The sequence below is a fragment of the Dendrobates tinctorius genome, unplaced genomic scaffold (assembly GCF_039654945.1).
Source record: "Dendrobates tinctorius isolate UK_male_01 unplaced genomic scaffold, ASM3965494v1 ptg000015l, whole genome shotgun sequence".
In the NCBI taxonomy this organism is placed as follows: Eukaryota; Metazoa; Chordata; class Amphibia; order Anura; family Dendrobatidae; genus Dendrobates; species Dendrobates tinctorius.
Window position 1 is genome coordinate 19,602,909 of NW_027361683.1, and position 27,402 is coordinate 19,630,310.

A 27,402-nucleotide genomic window follows, 5' to 3' on the forward strand; every position below is an offset into this window, starting at 1 on the left:
ATAAGGGGCTTTTTACTGTATCTGTCAATATATTTAGACTACTAAAGCAATGCTCAGTAACAGAATATAAGGGCATGCACGATGGCCATCCTAGAGAAGAAATTGGTCATACTATCTATTTGGACTCTAAAGACAATCTGTCAGCAGGTGTATGCTATGTAATCTGAGAGCACCGTGAGTAAGGGGGAAAAGAATGAAGTGTCACTTACTAGGCTGGATTTGCTGTTCAATAGTGTTTTATTGGCAGAAGATTATCACCACAGGTCAACTGGTCTATCTTGACCAACCACACCTCAGCACTGATTGACAGCTTTCTAATCTCTCTAAAGCGTTCGTATGGGTGGGATTATACAAAGTTTCACAATCTCAGCTCTGATAGATCTGCAACAGCAAAAACGGATTCTAGCATAAATGCTGCACCCAATAAACTAAGTGATACATTGCTGGAATCAGGGTCAATGTGCCTTCATAATTCTACTGCCGAATTACATATCTAAAACCTACTGACAGATTCCATTTAACAAGTCTAGCAAAACATATATTCTAATAAGTGGCGCTAGAAAGACAATTCCATTGTATATGGGATGCAGTTAATTTTCATTTCTCTCCCCACAAAGCACTGCCAATATTCCAAACACATCAGGTACACGGCCGCAACAACAAATAATTGCAAATGTGTTAGATATTCTGTGGCTGGTCACAAGTGACGCTTAACACTCTTACCACAGACTTCAATACAAGTCACATGCAACTGCATCAGGTCTGCATTTTTTTTTACAACTGCAGCTTTACGATAGGCGTATGCTGAAAGTCACAGACAAGTTGCACAGATGGTTTTGGTGCAGTGACTCAGAATTGCTGGCACATGCCATATAAATTGTATCCTTAGCCTAATATCAGCAAGTACCCCCAAAAGTATATTATACCTCTTGTAATACCTCTTATATCCAGTTCCCACTGGTGCAGTCATCTCTCCAGATCTGCCATCTTCTTTTTGACTATTGCCATATAGAGAGCTCATTGAAGGTGGGCTCTTGGTCATAGGACTCTTCCTTGGTGGACTCAAGCTATGTTCGAATGGACTTTGACGAGAAGATGTTCTGAAGGAAGAGCTACTTTGCAGAACTGTGGGTGAGGGTGGACTAGGCTTCTGTCCAGGACTTGGCCTGGGAGAGCAGCGTCTAACCACCACAGACTGTACAGAGCTTTTAAGTGTTGGTGCACGTTCTGGACTGTGTTGAGGTGCAGGGCTTTCATCAAAAGCTTCCATATCCTGCCAGGTTTTACTTCCCTCTTTGCTACCAGCATCCGCTGCCCCAGATGTGGACTGTTCCTTTGAATCATCATCTGTTGCCTGAGTAGAGGACCTGCGATCCTTTGAACGTCTCTTCTTATCTTTTTTCGATTTACGCTTAATCTCCACTCTGCTGTGATTAGAGGAAGACCTAGAAGATGAAGACCGCCGGGAGCGATCAGATGACGACTTGTCTGAATTTCTTGAATGACTTCTGGACCGAGGAGACACAGATCTCCTCTTTGGAGAGCGTGAACGAGATCGGGCCCTACGAGGACTATATGGTTGGCGGTTGTAATTTTGCCAGTTTGGTCGGTAATTTACATATCCACCACGATTATGCTGACCACGTGGATAAAAGCCTCTACCACGCCCTCGGAAATAATATGGCCTCCGATAACCTCTGTTGTGACCACGAAAATCACGGTTTTGGTAAACTCTTGGATGGTTTCTCTCTCTATTATACCCAGGTGAGTAAGACCTTGAGCGGGATCGAGAACTAGGGAGAGAACAACAAAAAAAATTTAGCGTGAAGATGAGATACTAAACTGTTAATATATATACCGTACGCAAGTACATATAATGTATACACAATATATGTTTGAGGCTTTATGTTGTCTTTTGGTAAGGCCTAAATTTAGCATTCTCTACAAGCACAAAAAGCTACACTAAATCTCTTATTATGGACTTGATGTAAGTGGATAAAGTGCAAAATGCAAAGTCCAATGCCAAGACTTTCAAAGGTAAAGCACTTTATAGCCCCAGTTTTTCTTTTACCACAAAACTATATATTTTCGTATGAATTTATTGTACACGTTTAATCTTTTATACTATGATAGACTGAGGGAATTCACTTTAAACACAGCTTAGTAAAACAATTTCATTTGCAAAAGTATTTAAAAACAGACTGGAAACATTACACCAAATCTTACAATACCCAAGTGACTTAATTACTCATTTGCGAAGGAACTTGTTCCAAGCATGAGCAACATGTGGAATTTCTGCAGTTTCCACAAAACTGAAGAACATGCAGCATTATTATACCCATACATACACATACGATGGGCTGCTCTAGCTCAGGGTTCCCCAACTCCAGTCCTCAAGGCCCACCAACAGATCATGTTTTCAGGATTTCCTTTGTATTTGCACAGGTGATGCAATTATCACCTGAGCAATACTAAGGAAATCCTGGAAACATGATCTGTTGGTGGGCCTTGAGGACTGGAGTTGGGGAACCCTGAGCTAGCTGGAATGCCTCCAAGGTCAATGTGTTGACCTACAACGTCAGAGTCTGATGATGGTGGCATTTTATTAGGCTATGAGCGCATGTTGAATATTTGCTTTCAGAAATTTCTGCAAGGTTTCTGCATCTCTTGGCAGGAAAACCGCTGTGGCAAAAACGCTTCTGTACAGCAATGAAGGCTTTTATGAGCTAAATAAAGATATTTATTAAAAAAAAAGTTTTGTGATGTAATTTCTTGGTTTAAAAGGGCCTCTCTCACATAGTGAGATCTCTAAAGCGTCACCGATTTTGTGACGCAACAGCGATCTCGCTTTATGTGACACGTACCTGCGACCGACTCCCTTGCTGCATATAGCGGATCGTGCTCGAATGGCCTGGGCCATTTTTTCGTCATTGGCGTCCCGCTGGCCGGCATGCATCGCTGTGTTCGGCGCCGACTAGCGACGTTGCAGAACCAGAATCACTGCGGTGTGACAGGTAACAGCGACCCCCGACGGATCGCTGTATCGCTTCTGCGTCGCTGGAGAGATCTGCCTGTTTGGCAGCTCACTAGCGACCATTTAGCGATGCACCAGTGATCCTGACTGGGTCGTATCGCTGTCGGGATCGCTGGTGCATCGCTAAATGTAATGGGACCCTTAAGGTACTGTCACACTAAGCGATATCGCTAGCAATATCGCTATAACTTGTGACGTTATAGCGATATTGCTAGCGACATCGCTGTGTCTGCTACTTACCTACGACCGGCTCCCCCGCTGGTTATCGCTGATCGCGCGAGAACGTCCTGGACCGCTTCTAGTCGTCAGCTTCCTGTGGAGAGACGAGCGTGGAGCCGGGCGGGAGGACGTCAGGATCGCCTAGTGTGACAGGTAAGTAATGACCCCCGTCCCCAGCGATGTCGCTGGTGAGATCTGCCTGTGTGGCAGCTCACTAGTGACCACTTAGCGATGTACCAGCGATCCTGACCGCGTCATATCGCTGGTCGGGATCGCTGGTACATCGCTAAAGGCCCTTTTACATTTAGCGATGCACCAGCGATCCAACCAGCGATCCGACCCGGTCAGGATCGCTGGTGCATCGCTAAATGATCGCTAGTGAGCTTTCATACAGAAAGATCTCACAGCGATGCAGCAGCGACGCAGCGCACGATACTTACCATTCACACACAGCGATCCTGCGTCCTCCGGCCCGCCTCCACGCGTCGCTGGACGTCACAGCAGGAAGTCTCAGCAGGAAGCGCCCGACGAGAAATGGAGCCGGACATTCTCGCGCGATCAGCGATAGACAGCGGGGGAGCCGGTCGCTGGTAAGTATCACACATAGCGATATCGCTAGCAATATCGCTATAACGTCACAAAACCAGTGACGTTTTAGCGATATTGCTAGCGATATCGCTTAGTGTAAAACCCCCTTAAGTGTGACAGTAGCTTAACACCTTTTTCATGTGGATGCAGTGGCATCAGGGTAATGGGATTAGGGCTTGTTGTCAGCAGCTGTCATTAACACCTAGCCCTATGTTTCTGCCAGCCAGACACCTTCATTACTAAGCTGGTAAGTAAACACAAACACATACACAAACCTACCCACACATTGCCTATGTAGGAACATTAAGGCTAGGTTCACATCAAGTTTAACCAGTCCGTTCAACGCATAGCGTTGACGGGCTGGTTAGTCATTGAATTAGCTTGCATATGGATTCCACAGCGTTTTTGGCCCATTTCCAGACTGAAAAAATGCCGCACAAAATCATCAAGAAAGAACTGTGTGCACATAGCCTTAAAGGTTGAACCTTCATGCTAACATCTTGTTAATGTTATTATCCAAGAAACAGCATGGAACAGTCTACCAGAATGAAGTCTGACATGGACGTGAGGACAAAACACAGGTGTATCATTGAATTCTTCCATGCCAAAAAAAAAAAATTGGATCCATTGACCTCAACTGACACTTGCTGAAGATTTTTGGAGATAATACAGTGAATGTGAGCACAGTGTGGCGGGGAGCGGTGCATTTCAACAGTGGTGAAAATTATGTGAACGATAAGCCATGTTCCGGGTGTAAAGAAGTTCAAGAGAGGCATATACCAGCATATTGGGGTGCAGTGTTTTGCGAGCGGAAAGGTGTGATTCTTCAAGATTTCTGGTAGCATGGACTAACTCCATTCTGAATGCTGCTCGAATTTCCAGAGTGATGGCAGATAAGACAAATTATTGCTTATAACAGCATAAAGGTAGGCCCCATATCATTTCAAAACCTCAGAATGCATTACAAAATTTGGCTGGATGACCGTACCACAGCCACATATAGTCCAGATTTTTGCCCCTGCAGACTATCATCATTTTCCAGTCAGTAATGATGTTGTTGCAAGTGTGAAAAAAAAGCCGCCTGCATTTGTTGGTTGAGAATTTTACAAGAACGGCATGCAGGCTCTTAATAATCGCTGGTAAAAATGCATAACCAATGGTCGTGACTAGGTATAAAAATAACATTATGTCGTTGAAATCTTGCTCTATTCAGCTGTGTTACGCAATATGCACCTGCTTGTAGCTTCCATTTAAATAAACATGATATTACTTTCAGATCACACACCCCTTGTGGGCTCTCAAACACTGCATGCATGTGTACTCACAAGTGGGTGAAGTTTGAGCAGACGTCAGTGATTATGAAATGCTGCCGCATACAAGTCAGCTGAAAATGTGAATAGCAGAAGTACTACCAGAAAAACTAATAAAGAGTAAGAAATATAGATGGAAGTTATAACAGTGAATAGTTGTGCATTTAGAATGATAAAGTCATCTACTTTCCCTTAATTTACTAAATTTTCCCCATTAACATCTAATTTGTATACAGACTAGGGGCCACATTGTGATTTCAACTGTGAAAATATTTTTACGCCATCAGGTACACTTGTATGCATTCTTCTGTACATCAATGCAATGTATGGAGGCAGCAAGACAATCAAGGATTAGGGTTTTTTTTTTAATCATAGACTGACAAGCTTTAGGCTACATGCCCACGATCAGGAATAGAAGCGTACTTTCACTGCCTCCAAAACGCTGGGTCATAATCACGTAGTAAAATCTGCATGTTTTTAGTGAACTATGCATATTTCACGCATCTAATGAATGGCTATGGGGGGGGGAGACTTCAAACCAGGGTTGTGTAGTCGGTATAAAATGGACCGACTCCTAAAATATATAATAAATTGGGTACAGTAGTTCAATGCAGAATGTGCTGACTATTTTTTCATAGGAATTCGGGAAAGTTATGAAATGTCCTATAAATGGCTGTTCTATTCCTGACCTAAGGCTACATTCACACAGAGCGTTTTTGCTGCGTTTTTTCAGGATACGTTTTTCAGCTGCAAAAGCAGATCAGCTTTTTAAAAAACCGCATCACCTGAAAGGTTTTTGAGCTCAGATAATGTTTTCAATAGCAAAAGCAGATTAGAAAAACACCACACAAACTGCTCATTCAGCCCAAAAACGGATCCTCACAAAACGATGTGTCTGAATGTCAAATCTTGAAACCCATTGACTTTGCTGGGATGCCCAGAGTCACTGCATTTTACTGCATAAAACTGATCTACAAAAACGCTGTGTGTGAATCATGGCCGCAGCCAGCGAGGGGCAGGTGCCCCCCTAGAAGCAGGGGCACGCACCTATCAAAACTCACTTGTATGCTGTAGTGCTCCCGTCCTGCACCGGCTCCAGACTGCAGGGGCCAATCTCCCCTCCTCTGTCCTGTCTTCTGCCGTCTTCACCAGAGAGAGGAGGGGGAGGGGTGCCTGCCCTGCACAGGATCCGATTTCTGGGCCCCGAGCTGCAGAAAGTGAGAAAGTTGTGCACATGCTGCAGCTGGCATTAAGAGAGAGTCTGCAAGAGGGACATGCTGGAAATCTGATTGGAATAGTGAGGAAATTGGTTATTGCCGCCAGAACCCCTAAAATTGATTCCATCTTGAAGAGACGTGCTGGGAAAGGGGCAATTGTCGATCAAGCCACTCTGTGAGGCAGCACTTATTTAATGATTGAGTGATTGCTTGAACTAAAACCGTTTCTTATAGATATGGCGAACCCTCATGGAGCCCTAAATGAAGGTCAATGGACACAGGTAGCTGAATTGAAGGAATTGCTCTATCACCCATTTACCGTGACTAAAAAATTACAAGCTGAGGATTTAACTCCTGGCATTTTCATAAGGAAGTGGAAGAACTTGCTATTTTGCCTGTCCCAAAGAGGAGGTTTAATCACAGATGGCATTTCTGCTTCAATGAAACGGAGAGAGACACAGCTATTGGAAAATAAAATTTTTCTGGCAGCTCTTTATGTGGACCCAAGTCATCGTATACTGCTTGATGATCAACAGCTTACTAAAGGAAAAGAAGCTCTGACTGAGGTAGCAGTTAGGATGAGTGGCCTACAGGAGGACTGCCAGGTGCAAGAGGACTTGGGTCCTGACAGTGCTACTGCTGCCATATCTTCCTCCTCATCAGATGAGGAGTTCGACTTTGACAAGTATTTGGATGACATGGAGCAGGCAAAGCGTTGCCGCAAGGAAAAGATTTCACTCCGTCTCCTATAGCAAGCAGATTGACCATATTTCAGCAAAATGTTTCACATGCTCTCAAAGAAATAGAAAAAAATCAACCGTTCATCAAAACTGACTGTGCATGAGGCAATTCCTTTATACCCGGAAATTGTTAGAGATGTTGCCCATGTGGTTACTGCTTGCCTCCAAACCAAGTTACTGTAGAGAGGTTGTTCTCTAGCCTTAAAATTATTAGGTCAGATTTTAGGTCATCTATGAAGGAGGATCTGATGGAGGCAATTCTATTTCTTAGAACAAATTCATAGATTGCACAAATGTTATTTAATATATATATATATATATATATATATATATATATATATATATATATATACACACACACACACACACACACATATATATAATCGATATTACATATTTACAATTTATTACAGTTTTTTTGTGTTCTAAAGTTGTATTCCAATAAATAGATATTATGTTCTATCTAAATATCTTGATTATTGCATCATAAAAATGATTAAACGTCTGATGTTCACATTGTACTACAATAAATTTTTCACTTAAATATAAGCAATATATGTGGGAGTCGGAGTCGTGGAGTCAGAGTTGGTGTAAGGGAAATTGAGGAGTCGGAGTCGCAGGTTTGGCTTACCGACTCCACAGCACTGCTTCATACTATGTATAGCGTCTCCGCTGCTGAAATTAAAATGCTGCTGCTCATAAGCCCACACCCTGGCTCAGTCATAAGTCATGGCCATGTTTCACCTACTCTGTAGAGTGGTAATTTAATGCTATGTCAAATTACAAACTGTTAATCCTACTAAATGGTCAAAATAAGTGCAGAGAAAAAAAAAAAAAACACTTTACAAATTTTTTTTTTTTTTTTTAATATAACACTACCTAAGCTCATACATTTTTACCAGTGTATATTACATGGCCGCTGTATATAAGTGAAAGTATTTGCTATGCGAATTATCCAGTCTGATAATCTTGGTTCCATGCAGTGTGAATAAGGCCTCTTTCACACATCCGGTTTGTGCCGTCAGGCACAATCCGGCATGTGTGTAAAAAAACGGATCCGGTTTTTTTACCGCCGGATGCGTTTTTTTGTCATTGAGAAGCACATGCGCCGGATCGCGCCGCATGTGCTTCCGTTTGTTCCGGTTTTTACCGGATCCGGCTGAATTCCTCTGTCCGGCGGCCGGACAGGACGGGTGCTGCAGCGTTTTTTTGTCCGGCGAAAAAAGCCGGACATGGACGTATGCGGCCCTTCCGGCTCTGCGGGACAATGTTTCTCAATGGCACATTCCGGCTGCCGGATCAGACTTCTACCTGATCCGGCCACCGCATGCACGGTTTTACCCTGTGCGCATGCCTGGATATCTCTCTCTCTTTAACCCGTTCTCTCTCTCTCATACCCCGGTCTCTCTCTCTCTCTTTCATATCCCGTTCTCTCTCTCTCTCTTTCATACCCCGTTCTCTCTCTCTCTCTTTCATGCCCCGTTCTCTCTCTCTTTCATACCACGTTCTCTCTCTCTTTCATACCACGTTCACCGGCTCCTGGATCCTTTTCTTCCCTGGTGACCCCTTTGCAACATAGCCGTGTCAGGCGCCGTAAGATGCGCCGCATATACTTCCGGTCCCTCCGTTCACGGCTGGATCCGGCACTCCATCTTTTTGCCGCATGGCGCCGGAATGCCACCGACGGACATGTGAAAGTAGCCTTATGGTTGCAACCGATGTTTAACCAAATCCTTCGAAAAAACACCTTAAAGTGCTTCTATGATTCATGTGAGTGCTATTCTATACAAATGCATTCCTATTCAACAACTTTTTGCTCATCAAGGAAAAAGACAAATTGTAATTCAGTTACAAAGGATGGAAATTAATGAAGAAACTTATGAGATTTCTAAGGCATGAGGAGAGAAAGCTCATTACCTTAAAATTAATTACATGCAATTTTCAATTACGAATAATAGCATGCAACTGTATGAGTGGAATTTATAAATATAAAAGAGAAAGTGATAAAGTGATTGATTTCATTTAGGGTCTGCCCCGACCACTGTCATCATTATGGGACCTCTCTAAATCTCACTCCAGTCATATCTGCCGTCAGATATCGTGCATTGCTGAGCTAAAGCACAGCATCATTTGTCCAATCTCCTTACTGAGAAACCAACAAGAAATAACACCATTTCTTGAAAAACTTTGTGTTTCCTTAGCCTCTACTACCTCTGTATTGTCCATGTTCAGGAATTATTTTATAGTGGAGAGAATCTCCAACCTGGAAGTGAATCAGTTTAATTGCTATAAGTACCCCTGGAGAGAAAAAGCCATTGTAAGGAGGGCAATGAAAACCAGAGAACTCCGCATGTTCTTAAAAGTAGGTTTCTTGCAGTTTAATATTTTCTTAAATAATTCACAGCCCTGAAAAAGCTCACGATTAAGGGGACAATAGTTAGTGTGCATCTACCCTAATTTTTGCATATAAACGTGAAAGAGTGTGATGCTTTCTGCCCACTGATTAATTGCATTTTCCAGAGATAACAGATTGCATAAATGGATGCGTTGACTGTGCCTGAAGATGGCTTCACAATTGTTGATTTACTGTAATTTTCAATGGATTTGTTTTAGTATAAAATACTTTAACAAAAATTGAAAAAGGATTAAAAAAAACAACAAAAACTGCACTTTCAAACCTAGACCTCGGTTTGTCATATGTGGAAAAATTAGGACGTTGCAGAATGGGAGTTTTACAAATCTCCACTGTTAATATGAAAACATAAAATTGATGGAGGCGTGCTATATACTGACATCAAGTTGGTATCTGAATTGGGCCAAATCACTACTACGTTTTATCAAGCAAGGGAAAAAAAAACCCTGAATGCTGAAAAATAAAAACCTGCTTTGTGTGCAGGGGAAAAGCTACAATACCCAGAAATATTTATTTTCTATAGAGAACATTAGTTGATCATGAGAAGCTCGCACCTTAAGAAAAGCAAAGCTCTCTTCACATAAAGGTTTCCCTACAGTGCCTCAGATTCCAAGACCAAGTGAACCCATACTCCAATAGTAACCAAACGGTGAGACCATTTTTATATCATGAAATACAAGGATTAAAGTGATTAAGAGACAGATTTAAAGCTAAGACATTCCTGGGTTTGTTTTGATATACTTATTTTAGTGCAATGTATCATATATATTATTTATCCTCTGTATAGAAAGAACAGCCTGCAACTACAAATTTAAAAAATATCTAGTAATAAATAAAAATAGTAAATGAGTTTATGACTTTCTAGAGCAAGAGATCTCCACGAACATCAAGACATGCCTTCAAAGAGCAGGAGATAACTACAAGAATGCATGGGAAGATGGACAGAACATATTGGCTTGCCAAAAATGTCTCAATAAATAAACTCAGGAGTAAAGACAAACAGCTGTGTATAAAACTATATATTCACTCTGTTTTTGCATACTTTTTTTCTGCAGCCAAAACGCTGTATAGAACACCGCAATTTGCTGTGGGGGGTTTTAGCGCATGTTACATGTGTGATTTGTCTACAGTACATGTTAATAAAGGTAGTGGTAGTCGCCAAAAACACTGCCCAAATGTCATGCTGCATTTTTGCAGCTTCTCATCACTTTCATTGGGTAAAAAACGCTGCCAAAAACACAAAGAATTGACATATGCTGCAGATTTTCAAAAACGCTGCAGTGCTCAAATTAGGTCAGGGGGGGGAAAAAAGCTGTGCATGAGATTCTGGAAACCTCACTAGTTTTGCTGGTACTTTAAAACACCAATTTTCTACAGAACACAGCAAAAATGCCACGTGTGACCATAACCTTAGCCTATATAACCAACAGGACTAAAATGCATCCTGTGATCATTTTAATTCTAAACAGCAAAGCAATCAAATGTATAACCTCCCATCTGCAAGAATTAACACAATCATACACAAAATAGAAACGGCTCTTGAAAAAGCACAAACTGTAGATTATACATACATCCAGCTATACTACAGACAATTACAAAATAACACTGCCCTCAAGAAATAAGATTAAAAAAATGATAAACTCTGCGAGAATCAATATAAATGTGGATAATCCAAGAACATATAGGATGGTCTATTAAAAACAAAACAAAAATAAACTAACAGATCCAAACAGAAGTATTATTGCTACATAAAAGTAATTGGAAGACCTGGATTAACCGCATTAGAGCAAATCCAAGCTCTTCTTACCTCTTCTTTGATTTCATTGGACTCAAGTTAGAGTTACCATTAGAGCACGTTCATGTGCTGGAGAGTAGGGCCGCTTCTGAGAACTAAGCTAAATCAACAAACTTCAAAACAGATTGCTGAAAATACACCGCAGAGAACATCGCTTGTCGTACAGTACCCAAGAGAAAGAGGAAATTTCTGCTAAGAACAGCTGAAGTTAGAAGAAAGCTGAAAGTGAAGATCTGCTTAAAAAAAAAAAACAAGCAGGCAAGAGGAGAGAATTTCCACAGCTTTCAGAGCCAAGATGATGCTTAGCAGCTATTTGCAAAAAAAGAGCAGAATGTTTCACAGAACGACCAACGCATGTCACACAATACACAGATATGAGGAGGAGTTAACTTGCCTAGAAACTCAAGTACCTAGTTCAGATGCCACATGGGACAGACACCATCAATTGAAACCACTTGACATAAATGGCAGCTTCAAGGGAGCTGAGCCTCCGCCCGAAAGATTCAATTAGGCTCACATGGATCTCACTGGGATTTTCATACTGTCCCTTATGTACCGCGTCAATGTTAACCTTTAATGTGATTCATCATAGCTAAGGGCATCTTATCCAACAGATTCAACTACATGCATGCTCTTATCAGTTACACTAAGAGGCTACTTGCACCCTAAGCAGTAAAGGGGTTGATTGAGAAGAAAAGACCACCACACTAGCAGCAACAAATGTCAAATTGAAACACAAAGCACTAACCTGCTCTAGTGGCCCAGGAGCAATGACAAGCCATACTGGCATATGAGAGCTAAAGCCAAATCACTGGTCTCAGGCCACTTGCTAGATTTACCAACACCACCACTTAGGCAAACGATTGTCTGCAGCAGTCATGTGCTGATATGATGCATCACTGCCGCTGTGATGTCAGCTATTAAATGCAATATTCTTTCTTGTTTAAAAAAGGCTCTCCAGTCATAAAACTCCTAAGCAATTAATTTATTATAATATATATATATATATATATATATACATACACAGTCATATGTAAAAGTTTGGGCACCCCTATTAATGTTAACCTTTTTTCTTTATAACAATTTTGGTTTTTGCAACAGCTATTTCAGTTTCATATATCTAATAACTGATGGACTCAGTTATATTTCTGGATTCAAATGAGGTTTATTGTACTAACAGAAAATGTGCAATCTGCATTTAAACAAAATTTGACCGGTGCAAAAGTATGGGCACCCTTATCATTTTCTTGATTTGAACACTCCTAACTACTTTATACTGACTTCCTGAAGCACTAAATTGGTTTTGTAACCTCATTGAGCTTTGAACTTCATAGCCAGGTGTATCAAATCATGAGAAAAGGCATTTCAAGTGGCCACTTGCAAGTAGTTCTCCTATTTGATTCTCCTATGAAGAGTGGCATCATGGGCTCCTCAAAACAACTCTCAAATGATCTGAAAACAACATAGCTTTTCAGGGGAAGGATACAAAAAGTTGTCTCAGAGATTTAACCTGTCAGTTTCCACTGTGAGGAACATAGTAAGGAAATGGAAGAACACAGGTACAGTTCTTGTTAAGCCCAGAAGTGGCAGGCCAAGAAAAATATCAGAAAGGCAGAGAAGAAGAATGGTGGGAACAGTCAAGGACAATCCACAGACCACCTCCAAAGACCTGCAGCATCATCTTGCTGCAGATGGTGTCACTGTGCATCGGTCAACAATACAGCGCACTTTGCACAAGGAGAAGCTGTATGGGAGAGTGATGCGAAAGAAGCCGTTTCTGCAAGCACGCCACAAACAGAGTCGCCTGAGGTATGCAAAAGCACATTTGGACAAGCCAGTTACATTTTGGAAGAAGGTCCTGTGGACTGATGAAACAAAGATTAAGTTGTTTGGTCATACAAAAAGGCGTTATGCATGCGCTGTATTGTTGACGGATGCACAGTGACACCATCTGCAGCAAGATGATGCTGCAGGTCTTTGGAGATGGTCTGTGGATTGTCCTTGACTGTTCTCACCATTCTTCTTCTCTGCCTTTCTGATATTTTTCTTGGCCTGCCACTTCTGGGCTTAACAAGAACTGTACCTGTGTTCTTCCATTTCCTTACTATGTTCCTCACAGTGGAAACTGACAGGTTAAATCTCTGAGACAACTTTTTGTATCCTTCCCCTGAAAAGCTATGTTGAATAATCTTTGTTTTCAGATCATTTTAGAGTTGTTTTGAGGAGCCCATGATGCCACTCTTCATAGGAGAATCAAATAGGAGAACTACTTGCAAGTGGCCACTTGAAATACCTTTTCTCATGATTTGATACACCTGGCTATGAAGTTCAAAGCTCAATGGAGGTTATAAAACCAATTTAGTGCTTCAGGAAGTCAGTAAAAAATAGTTGGGAGTGTTCAAATCAAGAAAATGATAAGGGTGCCCATACTTTTGCACTGGTCAAATTTTGTTTAAATGCAGATTGCACATTTTCTGTTAGTACAATAAACCTCATTTGAATCCAGAAATATAACTGAGTCCATCAGTTATTAGATATATGAAACTGAAATAGCTGTTGCAAAAACCAAAATTGTTATAAAGAAAAAAGGTTAACATTAATAGGGGTGCCAAACTTTTACATATGACTGTGTGTGTATATATATATATATATATATATATATATATATATATATATATATATATATATATATATATATATATATATATATATATATATATATTTAACAACCAAAATTGGTTGGTAAATGACAATTATAAACTGCACCTATAAAATAATCTGATAAGTAATGCAATTGCCAAATATCACACTATGGTCTTTCTAGTACTAATACCTAAAAATCCAACTAAGGAGTTACATCATTGGCAAATTAAAGGGGCAATTCCCAGAATCCAAAAGTTATCCTTATCCCTAGGTTAGGGGGTTACCTTATTGAATAGCTGGGGATCTGACCAAAGTGACCCCAGTAGACCCTGATAACGGGACTCTGAGCTGTTGCTGTACAGAGCAGAGGTGAAACAAACAATAGTCTGATGCATTCAATGAGGGATCTGCAGGAGCCATGATTCTCAGTCTTGTTCTCAGAATCAAAGAATTCTGGAAATAACCCTTTACAAACTAAGTGCAAATAGAAACCAAGAAATAGTAACTAAATAATAGTTGGCATTTTCAAAATCAGCTTGTAAAATGTAAGCAATGCAATTTCATCATTTTAACCCCGTTTCTGACATCAGACGTACTATCCCGTCCATGGGACCCGGGCCCCTATGCCCATGGACGGGATAGTACTTCTAGCGCGATCAGCGGCGCCCACGTGGTGAGCGCCGCTGATCGCGGCTGGGTGTCAGCTGATTATCACAGCTGACACCCGGCACAATGCGTCAGGGGCGGTCACGGACCGCCCCCGACACGTTAACCCCTTGCACACCGCGATCAAACATGATCGCGGTGTACCGGGGGTTAAAGGGAAGCATCGGCAGGGAGGGGGCTCCCTCCGTGCTTCCCTGAGCCCCCCACAGCAGCGCAATGTGCAGCGCTGCTGTGGGGGCTCTTTCCATGCAGGCCCCCGAATCCAAGATGGCGACGGGGCCTTTGGGGGCCTGCAGGGAGCTGGCTTCCTCAGTCCCTGCAAAGCGCAGGCATGAGGAAGTCTGCAGTAGTTCCTGTGACAGATCAGTGATCTGTGATGTGACAGATCAGCGATCTGTCACAGAACAGTGATGTCCCACTTGGGACTATGTAATAAAGTTAAAAAAAACAAAAAACAAAAAAAAGTGTTAAAATAATTAAAAAAAAAAAAAAAAAAAAAAAAATCGCCAAATAAATTAGAAAAAAAAAAAAAAAAAATTCCCCCAATAAATCCATTTTTTGGAAATAAAAAAACAAAATAATAAAAGTACACATATTAGGTATCGCCGCGTCCGTAACGACCCGCCCTATAAAACTGTCCCATTAGTTAACCTCTTTAGTGAACCCCTTAAAGAATAAAAATAAAAAACGAAGCAAAAAATAATGATTTATTATCATACCGCCAAACAAAGTGCAATAACGCGCGATCAAAAAGACGCATATAAATATCCATGGTACCGCTGAAAACGTCATCTTGTCCCGCAAAAAACGAGCAGCAAAAAAAGCATCATCAGCGAAAAAATAAGTTATAGCTCGCAGAATAAAGCGATGCAAAAATAATTATTTTTTTATATAAAATAGTTTTCATTGCATAAAACCACCAAAACATTAAAAAATGACCTAAATGAGGTATCACTGTAACCGTACTGACCCGAAGAATGAAACCGCTTTATCAATTTTACCGCACTCGGAACGGTGTAAACGCACCCCCCCCCCCAAAAGAAATTCATGAAACGCTGGTTTTTGTTCATTCTGTGTCCCAAAAATCGGAATAAAAAGCGATCAATAAATGTCACGTGCCCGAAAATGGTACCAATAAAAACGTCAACTCGTCCCGCAAAAAATAAGACCTCACATGACTCGGTGGGTCAAAATATGGAAAAATTATAGCTCTCAATATGTGGTGATGCAAAAACTATTTTTACAATAAAAAGCGTCTTTTAGCGTGCGACAGCTGCCAAAAATAAAAACCGCCATAAATAGTAAATCAAACCCCCCGTTATCACCCCCTTAGTTAGGGAAAAATAATAAAATTAAAAGAAAATGTATTTATTTCCATTTTCCCATTAGGGTTAGGGCTGAGATTAGGGTTAGGGGTGTGTTGGGGTTCGGGTTGGAGTTAGAATTGGGGGTTTCCACTGTTTGGGCACATCAGGTGCTCTCCAAATGCAACATGGCGTCTGATCTTAATTCCAGCCAATTCTGAGTTGAAAAAGTCAAATGGTGCTCCTTCCCTTCTTCCAAGCTCTGCCATGCGCCCAAACAGTATTTTACCCCCACATATGGGGTGTCAGCATACTCAGGACAAATTGGACAACAACTTTTGGGGTTCAATTTCTCCTGTTACCCTTGGGAAAATAAAAAAATTGGGGACTAATTGATCATGTTTGTGGAAAAAATACAATTTTTTTATTTTCATGCCCGGGCATTATAAACTTCTGTGAAGCCCTTGGGGGTTCAAAGTGCTCACCACACATCTAGATAAGTTCCGTGGGGGGTCTAGTGTCCAAAATGGGGTCATTTGTGGGGAGTTTCAATAGTTTAGGTACATTAGGGGCTCTCCAAAGGCAACATGACACCCGCAGACCATTCCATCAAAGTCTGCATTCCAAAACGTCACTACTTCCCTTCTGAGCCCCGACGTGTGCCCATACAGTAGTTTTCTCCCACATATGGGGTATCAGTGTACTCAGGACAAATTGTACAACAAGTTTTGGGGTCCAATTTCTTCTGGTACCCTTGGGAAAATAAAAAAAATGGTGACTAAAAGATCACGTTTGTGGAAAAAATACGAATTTTTTATTTTCACCCCCGGGCGTTGTAAACTTCTGTGAAGCACTGGGGGGTTCAAAGAGCTCACCACACACCTAGATAAGTTCCTTGGGGGGTCTAGTTTCCAAAATGGTGTCATTTGTGGGGGGTTTCCACTGTTTTGGTACATCTCAATTCCAGCCAAAAAGTCAAATGGCGCTGCTTCCCTTCCGAGCTCTGCCATGCGCCCAAATAGTGGTTTACCCCCACATGTGAAGTATCAGCGTACTCAGGACAAATTGTACAATAACTTTTAGGGTCCTGTTACCCTTGGGAAAATAAAAATTGGGGGTGAAAAGATCATTTGCGTGGAAAAAATATGATTTTTTAATTGTACCGCTGTACGTTATAAACTTCTGTGAAGCCCTTGTGGGTTCAAAGTTCTCACCACATATCTAGATAAGTTCCTTGGTGGGTCTAGTTTCCAAAATGGGGTCACTTGTGGGGGGTTTCCACTGTATAGGTACATCAAGGGCTCTCCAAACGTGACATGGCGTCCGATCTGAATTCCAGCCAATTTTGCATTGAAAAAGTCAAACGGCGCTCCTTCCATTCTGAGCTCTGCCATGCGCCGAAACAGTCGTTCCCCCCCCACATATCAGGTATCAGCGTACTCAGGACAAATTGCACAATAACTTTTGCAGTCCAATTTCTCCTGTTACCCTTGGTAAAATAAAAAAAATTGAACCTAAGTATTTTTTTTGTGAAAAAAAGTTAGATGTTCATTTTTTTTTAAATATTCAAAAAAATTCCTGTGACGCACCTAAAGGGTTAATAAACTTCTTGAATATGGTTTTGAGCACCTTAAGGGGTGCAGTTTTTAGAATGGTGTCACTTTTGGGTATTTTCTATCATATAGACCCCTCAAAGTGGCTTCAAATGTGATGTGGTCCGTAAAAATAAAATGGTGTTGCAAAAGTGAGAAATCGCTGGTCAATTTTTAACCCTTATAACTTCCTAACAAAAAAAAATTTTTGTTCCAAAATTGTGCTGATGTAAACATGTGGGAAATGTTAGTTATCAAGTTTTTTGTGTGCCGTATCTCTGTGATTTAAGGGCAGAAAAATTCAAAGTTGGAAAATTGCGAAATTTTCGCCAAATTTCCGTTTTTTTTTCACAAATAAACGCAAATTATTTGAATGAAATTTTACCACTATCATGAAGTACAATATGTCACGAGAAAACAGTGTCAGAATCACCGGGAACCATGGAAGCGTTTCAGAGTTATTACCTCATAAAGGGACAGTGGTCAGAATTGTAAAAATTGGCCCGGTCATGAACGTGCAAACCACCCTTGGGGGTGAAGGGGTTAAGCATACTTTTATAAAACGTATTATTGTATTTTTAAAGCGTACATTTAAAAAAAAATCTGAATTCACAGACACCATGTCACACTGCATATTTGCTGTATTATTTAATGCCCAAGTGTTGTTTCAAAGTAGTGCCTACACGAACAGCGTTTCAGTTTATAAGATTATTCTGCAAAATTAATCATGCTGTAGAATCTTTGGGGCACTTATCATAAGATTATCTATAGGACTTGAAAAACACCAAAGGGTGGGGGAGGATACATGTTTAAATGTAACAGAATAATAATAAAAAACACTTGTGTCATTGAGGTTTATTACCAAGCATTTGAAATTGCTTAAAAAATTGATTTTATGAAGACAAACACAGGATAAATTTAACATTTGCACAAACACCTGCAACCAGGCGCTACATCTAATGCTAGGAGGGTGCATATAACAGTACCATGGGCCTCCTGATGAACTTCTTTTACAGGAGGGAAACGCGTTGAGGAGATACCTTATCAGCGATGAGCTAAGTTCTTGTGAATCTTTTATTTTTTGCTGATCTTCATTTTGGGTATAGTCCAATATGAGCTGTGTGGATAATGGCTTATTTTTGGGTATAGTGCAATATGAGCTGTATGGATAATGGCTTATTTTTGTGGGAGTGGATGCAACAATAACTATTGGTGACCTTAGAAATGGTTAATATGTGTACCTACAGGAGGTCACTAATTGTATACTTTAGATTATCGATAAGTGTCCATTTCTCCCATTTGCACTTCCCTGTTTATCATTCGCTATAACCCTGCATGTTGGATTCGTTTGTAGACACATGACTATTTGACTTTTTGGGAGGATTTTGTGAGATTAATCCTTATATACACCTTCTGTGTTTGGGCCCTGCCATATCCAGATTCCTTTTTTAGTTTTTAGGTTATTAGTGTAAGGGTCAGCCTACGTGGAGCGGGGGCACCAGAGCAACGTAGGGTGAAAAAGCTCCGCTGTTAGGCAGGGAGATTATCAAATAGGGACTTCTAGTTATCTTTCCTCCCTATATGTCCCATTAAGTAATTTTGTTTCCAGCTACTATTTTCACCCGTTTTTTGTTTGTGGTGGTTTGTGGCACAGGATATTTATTATTGTTGATTGTGAATTTGATGAACCCGGCCATTTGTTGTTTCTAGTTTTGGTTTTCTATAGATAGGATTCAACAGGCCGATTAGGGAAAGCCGCCGTGGAGCGGGGGCGCCATTTGCGTTCCAAGAAGGTGCCAACCTCCGCTGTCAGGCAGGGGTGAGCTATAGGGCCCTATAGGGTTAAACAGGTTGTTACCCCCTACCTGGCGTTGGAATTTACTCTGCTGGATTTAAAAAATATGATCAGCATTTTTTCATGCCTGCATTTCTAAAAAGTTTTTTCAAAATTTTTGTAACAAATTAATAATAAAGTATCTTCTAATGATTAGTTTTTTTTGTATATGAGCTGTTGGATAACTAATTAAAATTAACAAACAATTTTCTATTTTATTCTTCAAAATTAATCATGCTGTAGAATCTTCGGGGCACTTATCATAAGATTATCTATAGGACTTGAAAAACACCAAAGGGTGGGGGAGGATACATGTTTAAATGTAACAGAATAATAAAAAAAAACCACTTGTGTCATTGAGGTTTATCACCAAGCATTTGAAATTGCTTAAAAAATTAATTTTATGAAGACAAACACAGGATAAATTTAACATTTGCACAAACAAATTAAATACAACTGAAGTGGAACAAATCTATGTCTGCACATAAATGGAGGCTTAAATTTCTATGGTTAGAGCTGAACAAGATGTGCCAAATTTGTAGCAGTGCCCCTGTCCATCGCATCATGAAATGCTTGGTTTAGCCTTCCCCTAAAGTGCGCCCTTGTTTTCACACGGCTCACCCAGAATGACTGAGTTGAAGAAAACAAATGGTGAAGACTGCCATTTGAAAACAAATTAACATTCCCATTCTTTATGCTATTTTTTATTTCTAAATAAAGATAATTGAAGTGCTGACGTCAAAAATTAAACATGATTTGATACAATAACAGGTAAACAATCTTAGATACAAAAATTATTGAGGAAGGAAAAGATAGGATCCACAATAGAAGCCCTGGGAATGAGGCGTTAGGGGTAAGAGGCAGTTCCACAAATTACATGAGTATACAGTATTGGAAGGTCATGTAAACATATACTCTCCTACTGCTAATGTAGTAATATTGCAACAATCATAAAGTGCTTGTGCTGAGAGGGTCTACCATTAATTACAAACTGATAATGTGGAAAGCAGGGGCCGACCCTGCTTTCCACAGAGGCAGAAATCCCAGGGGCCAACCCCAGAAGCACGTTTCCCCATTGAAAGAGCTTACGCGAAACGCGCGTCTGGGGTCGGCCCCTAGGAATTCTGTGGTCTGTGCACCGGCACCTTGCAACATGGATAAGTGCATGCAACCCTTATAACTTGGGTACGGGCAGTTCATTTACTTTATGCCCCTGCTTTCCACATTATCAGTTTGTAATGATAGACTCTCTCAGCACAAGCACTTTATGATCGTTGCAATATTACTACATTTGCAGTAGGAGAGTATAGGTTTACATGACCTTCCAATCAGGGCTGTGGAGTCAGAGTCGGAGCTCATTTTGGTGGATTCGGTATAAAATGGACCGACTCAGACTCCTAAAATATATAATAAATTGAGTACAGTAATTCAATGCAGAATGTGCTAAATATTTTTTCATAGGAATTTGGGAAAGTTATGAAATGTCCTATAAATGGCTGTTCTATTCCTGATCTAAGGCTACATTCACACACAGCGTTTTTGCTGCGTTTTTTGAGGATACGTTTTTCAGCTGCAAAAGCAGATCAGCTTTTTAAAAAACTGCATCACCTGAAAGGTTTTTGAGCTCATAGATAATGTTTTCAATAGCAAAACGCAGATTAGAAATCTGCTCTATCCATTTATCCACATCTGTCTATCCATATCTTATCTGTACCAAAACGAATGAAAGCCGGCTAGCACACAGACTAACACTTTTTTTTTTTTGTTTTTAAGCACCAGTCAGGTACACCTCATAGCTGCCCAAAGGGACGCCCAGGACAGGCATTGCTGGTCTTCAGTAACACATCAACAACAATTGATAGTTGAAATAAACAGACTGCATTCATCACCACATCTTCTTAAGGTGCAGGCCTTATTTTCAAGTGTAGGGGTGTGCAGTATGAGGTTCTGCCACACCTCAACCTAGGTTTGATCCTGGCTACGCCCATGGTGTGAATGTAGCCTGAGGATCTAGGCTTTGTCTTAGCTGAGATAAGTCATAGATATATATATATATACATACACACATACGAGATATATTATATATATATATATATATATATATATATATATATATATATATATATATATATATGTAGCTGAAGATCCCGGCGCTGCCCGGGCATAGTAACTAACAAATTATAATTATCCTCCATCCGATAGTCCCATGCCCATATACCCATCATACAGTGCCTACAAGTAGTATTCAACCCCCTGCAGATTTAGCAGGTTTGATAAGATGCAAATAAGTTAGAGCCTTCAAACTTCACACAAGAGCAGGATTTATTAACAGATGCATAAATCTTACAAACCAAAAAGTTATGTTGCTCAGTTAAATTTTAATAAATTTTAAACATACAAGTGTGGGTCAATTATTATTCAACCCCTAGGTTTAATATTTTGTGGAATAACCCTTGTTTGCAATTACAGCTAATAATCGTCTTTTATAAGACCTGATCAGGCCGGCACAGGTCTCTGGAGTTATCTTGGCCCACTCCTCCATGCAGATCTTCTCCAAGTTATCTAGGTTCTTTGGGTGTCTCATGTGGACTTTAATCTTGAGCTCCTTCCACAAGTTTTCAATTGGGTTAAGGTCAGGAGACTGACTAGGCCACTCCAACACCTTGATTTTTTACCTCTTGAACCAGGCCTTGGTTTTCTTGGCTGTGTGCTTTGGGTCGTTGTCTTGTTGGAAGATGAAATGACGACCCATCTTAAGATCCTTGATGGAGGAGCGGAGGTTCTTGGCCAAAATCTCCAGGTAGGCCGTGCTATCCATCTTCCCATGGATGCGGACCAGATGGCCAGGTCCCTTGGCTGAGAAACAGCCCCACAGCATGATGCTGCCACCACCATGCTTGACTGTAGGGATGGTATTCTTGGGGTCGTATGCAGTGCCATCCAGTCTCCAAACGTCACGTGTGTGGTTGGCACCAAAGATCTCGATCTTGGTCTCATCAGACCAGAGAACCTTGAACTAGTCTGTCTCAGAGTCCTCCAAGTGATCATGAGCAAATTGTAGACGAGCCTTGACATGACGCTTTGAAAGTAAAGGTACCTTACGGGCTCGTCTGGAACGGAGACCATTGCGGTGGAGTACGTTACTTATGGTATTGACTGAAACCAATGTCCCCACTGCCATGAGATCTTCCCGGAGCTCCTTCCTTGTTGTCCTTGGGTTAGCCTTGACTCTTTGGACAAGCCTGGCCTCGGCACGGGAGAAAACTTTCAAAGGCTGTCCAGGCCGTGGAAGGCTAACAGTAGTTCCATAAGCCTTCCACTTCTGGATGATGCTCCCAACAGTGGAGACAGGTAGGCCCAACTCCTTGCCAGCCTTGTGACCCTCCACGATCTTGTCTCTGATGGCATTGGAATGCTCCTTTGTCTTTCCCATGTTGACCATGTATGAGTGCTGTTCACAAGTTTGGGGAGGGTCTTAAATAGTCAGAAAAGGCTGGAAAAAGAGATAATTAATCCAAACATGTGAAGCTCATTGTTCTTTGTGCCTGAAATACTTCTTAATACTTTAGGGGAACCAAACAGAATTCTGGTGGTTTGAGGGGTTGAATAATAAATGACCCTCTGAATAAACTTTTCACAATTTAAAAAAAAATTAAACAAAGAAATAACATTCTTTTTTGCTGCAGTGCATTTCACACTTCCAGGCTGATCTACAGTCCAAATGTCACAATGCCAAGTTAATTCCGAATGTGTAAACCTGCTAAATCTGCAGGGGGTTGAATACTACTTGTAGGCACTGTACATATCCACCATCCCATAGTCCCATGCCCATATACCCATCATACATATTCTCCAACCCACAGTCCCATGCCCATATACCCATCATACATATTCTCCAACCCACAGTCCCATGCCCATATACCCATCATACATATTCGCCATCCCATAGTCGAGTGCCCATATACCCATCACACATCCTTCATCTCATAGTCCCATGCCCATATACCCATCATACATATCCTCCATCCCATAGTCCCGTGCCCATATACCCATCATACATATCCTCCATCCCATAGTCCCGTGCCCATATACCCATCATACATATCCGCCATCCCATAGTCCCGTGCCCATATACCGGTCATACATATCCTCCATCCCACAGTCCAGTTCCCATATACCCATCACACATCCTCCATCCCATAGTCAACCATTATGACATCATAATGAGCGGCGGGGCATGATGACATCAGCGTCGCCATGGCAACCATTGTGACATCATAATGAGGAGCGGGCCTTGATACGCACACACTTTCCCCATTATGTAGATAGGGGCATTATGACATCATAATGAGGGGCGGGGCTTGACACACACACACTTTTCCCCAGTATGTAGATAGGGGCAAAATTGTTTGGTGAATTGGAACGCACAGGGTTAAAATTTCGCCTCACAACATAGCTTAGGATGCTCTCGGGGTCCAGACGTGAGACTGTGCCAAATTCTGGCTGTAGCTGCGACGGTGTGGATGCCTATCCTGGACATACACACACATACATACATACACACACACTTTGAACTTTATATATTAGATATATACACACACATATACATATACACAGTACAGACCAAAAGTTTGGACACACCTTCTCATTCAAAGAATATTCTTTATTTTCATGACTATGAAAATTGTAGATTCACTCTGAAGGCATCAAAACTATGAATAAACACATGTGGAGTTATAATTAACAAAAAAGTGTGAAACTGAAAATATATGTCTTATATTCTAGGTTCTTCAAAGTAGCCACCTTTTGCTTTGATTACTGTTTTGCACACTCTTGGCATTCTCTTGATGAGCTTCAAGAGGTAGTCACCGGAAATGGTCTTCCAACAGTCTTGAAGGAGTTCCCAGAGATGCTTAGCACTTGTTGGCCCTTTTGCCATCACTCTGCGGTCCAGCTCACCTCGATTGGGTTCAGGTCTGGTGACTGTGAAGGCCAGGTCATCTGGCGTAGCACCCCATCGCTCTCCTTCTTGGTCAAAAAGCCCTTACACAGCCTGGAGGTGTGTTTGGAGTCATTGTCCTACTGAAAAATAAATGATGGTCCAACTAAACGCAAACCGGATGGAATACCATGCCGCTGCAAGATGCTGTGGTAGCCATGCTGGTTCAGTGTGCCTTCAAAAAAGACCAAGTGCTGGTGATTCTGGTGCTGGTGATTCCTTCTGGCTTTTCAGGTCTTGGTTTTCATCTCTGTTCCAGTCATCTCAAACTAAGTGTTTCTGCTAATGTTCACACTTGATTTTGTTGGTCTATTCAGTTTTTTGTGTGGTCAGCCAGCCCCGGCTGGGGCTGTGCTGAATTTCCACTCTTATTTATCTGTATTTGCCAATTTGCTTTTTGCTCTTATTAGATTGGCTTCTTTTTTGCTCTGTCTCAGAATATTTCAGAGTGCTGATATAGTGGGAGAAGTCTGGTGACTTCAGGGTTAATTTTGTTATCAGAAGTGTTGGACATTATTTTTGTAGGGTTTTTTTGGGCAGATTGCAGAGTGTTTTTCCTTTCCTGTCCTTTCTAGTTAGTTTGGGCCCCATCGTTTGCTCAGCCTATTTTCCTGCCTGTGTTTGTGTTTTCATCTTGTTTCACCGTCAATACATGTGTGGGGGGCTGTCTGTTCCTTTGGGGTCTGCTCTGGGGCAGTTAGTTTTCCCCTTTTCTTGCTTTAGGCTTACTTAGTCCTCCGGCTGTGACGAGGCGTCTAGATTCATCGTAGGAACGGCTCCATGGCTGCTGCTAGTTGTGTGGTTAGGATCAGGGGTCTGCAATCGGCATAGTTACCAACCTCTCTGGTTTTCTGTGACTTAGCTTGTTTAGTTTTCCTCCTCGGTGACCCATTCATAACAGGGGTGTCTTCGAGACACCTCTCCATTACCAACCTCTGGGCTTGATGTCACCTGACAATACAAAGGTGGCAGCAATCCCCCCACCAAACTATCACCCCACTTTCCACCACACCAGGCAAGTGGGAAGAGCAAGGTTAAGTGCCAGAACTGGGGCATCTTATGGATGCAACATTTCTGGGGCAGCCGAATGCTCATGTTTTCAGTTTGGGAGGTGCCCTTCCTAGGCTATTTAATTTAGATTTTATAGGGGGACCTCAAGTCAAATTGGGTTCGCCCTGTAAATTAGCCAGTAAAGGCTAAACAAACAGGTGTGAGCTGATATTAGTAGCCTGGGAACCTTTATGGCTACTGGCTCTTTCCCAGAATATTATCAGCAGCCCTCAGGTTTCCCCCTGCTGGTTATGAAAATTATGCGGGAGCCCACAATTTTTTTTTTTTAATTAACAGGTATCACGCTGATTTATGCCTGTTGCTGTTTGGTTACAGCCTATGCAGGTTCATTCTGTTAACACTACTACATAGGTTGGTGACAGTGTGTGTTTGTTTATTTAACTGTACTTACTGGTTTAGTACTGAGGGTTTCTGGCCGACACCCTCTTCATTACTAAACCTAAGGCTTGGTGTCAGCGACAGCTGCTGCCCAAGCCGTAATCCCGTTACCCTGATCCCACTGCATCAGAGTGAAAAAGTAGGTGTTGAACCAAGAAATTACGTTACAAAACATTTTTTAATATATTTATTTAGCTCAAAAAAAACAATTCATTGCTCTACAAAAACGTGCAAAAAAAAAACACATACAAAAATGAGTAAAAACGTACCTAAAACACGTGCTTTTGCCACAGCATTTTTTATGCCAAGAGATGCAGAAACCTTGCAGAAAGGTCTACAAACAAATACTCAACATGCTGTCAGCACAGAATGACTGTTCAAACTAAGTAACAGAAGTTCAGTGCACCTTGGCGTGGCCAATCATTTAAATGCAATTTCCCATCTGCTTGGTTTCCATTTATTTTCACCTTTTTCTGTTTCTGAAGCCAGAGCGGTCAAAGAGGGTGGACAAAAAAGGAAAAGAAACTGGTGTGTTACATGTTTGGCCATGTCATGAAGCACTGAGAGCTTGTACTTTGTTTGAACATTCTGTGCCAAAACAGTCCCTTCAAGCCAATGGATACCAAAGAGTGTACTTTTTGTCTCTATTGGCCCAGTATATATCAGGTATACTTTTTTGCTGTATCGTACAGAACTGCTGAGTGCACCATTCCATACAATGAAGAGCATTAGATAAAAACCATATACATTACAAGCGTCAAACTAAAGTCAATAATTATGGGCTGCAAAATTGTGGTAAACACTAACTTGCAATTACATAAGATGTATAGTTTGGCAAAATATTTACCTGTGCCTCCGCTTGCGAGAGTGTGAGAGTGACCTCGAGCGGGACCTAGACTTGGAAAATGAGCGAGATCTTGAGCGGGAAACAGAGCGAGATGACCCCGATCTGGACTTTGACTTGTTTTTGGACATCCTTCAAATCAGTCCTTGCAATCTAAACAGAGTTTGAAAAGCATAGTTAATAAATCAATAAAATAATCTGAGTTCTCAATTTTATAAACATACATACATAAAATTTGATGTTCTGGTGAAAAAAAAAACAAAAGTTTACTTTTATGAATGGTTTAAGTTCCATATCAATTTGAAACATAGCCACAGTCTCCCATGTCAGCTATACCAGGTTTACAGTTCCAGTATGATTGTACATGTGCCCCATGTATCCTTAGGTATAATTATTTCCAAACAAGTTGATGAGTGTGGTAAGCGGCCATTGATCCAAGGGTCAAAAGCGGCAAGTACCGTAATTGCCTTATTTTAATTTTTCCTGCTGCTCCCAAATAATTATTTATTTTTGAAAATCCACATTTTTGTTTAGTCTTTTTTTTAATGATCCTGAGGCGTCACAGGATCTCTGGGGATGTGTCTTTAGGCTGATCTGCATAATTAACCTGATGGCAACACCCCTTAGATACAGACTATAAAAAGTAGCATTAAGAAAAAAGGCCAATCTCTGGAACCATACGGCACAGTAAAATAAAAAGCAACAAACAACAACCACCACAAGCGTCAGTGGAACAGTGGGAATAAAAATAGCGA

General features: G+C 41.1%; 1 protein-coding gene across 5 annotated transcripts in view; it reads right to left on the reverse strand.

Moving 5' to 3' along the window:
- Nucleotides 1-27,402, reverse strand: part of THRAP3 (thyroid hormone receptor associated protein 3) — a 115,718-nt gene that overhangs the window by 22,421 nt on the left and 65,895 nt on the right. For 4 of the 5 annotated variants that reach the window (XM_073562706.1, XM_073562700.1, XM_073562711.1 and 1 more), the window contains 2 exons: nucleotides 26,651-26,800; nucleotides 927-1,793 (listed from right to left, as the gene is read on the reverse strand). In XM_073562706.1, the coding sequence (XP_073418807.1) occupies nucleotides 927-1,793; nucleotides 26,651-26,778 (995 nt within the window). In that variant the 5' untranslated portion in view covers nucleotides 26,779-26,800. The remainder of the gene's footprint in view (nucleotides 1-926; nucleotides 1,794-26,650; nucleotides 26,801-27,402) is intronic. The other variant, XM_073562717.1, reaches the window with a different exon arrangement.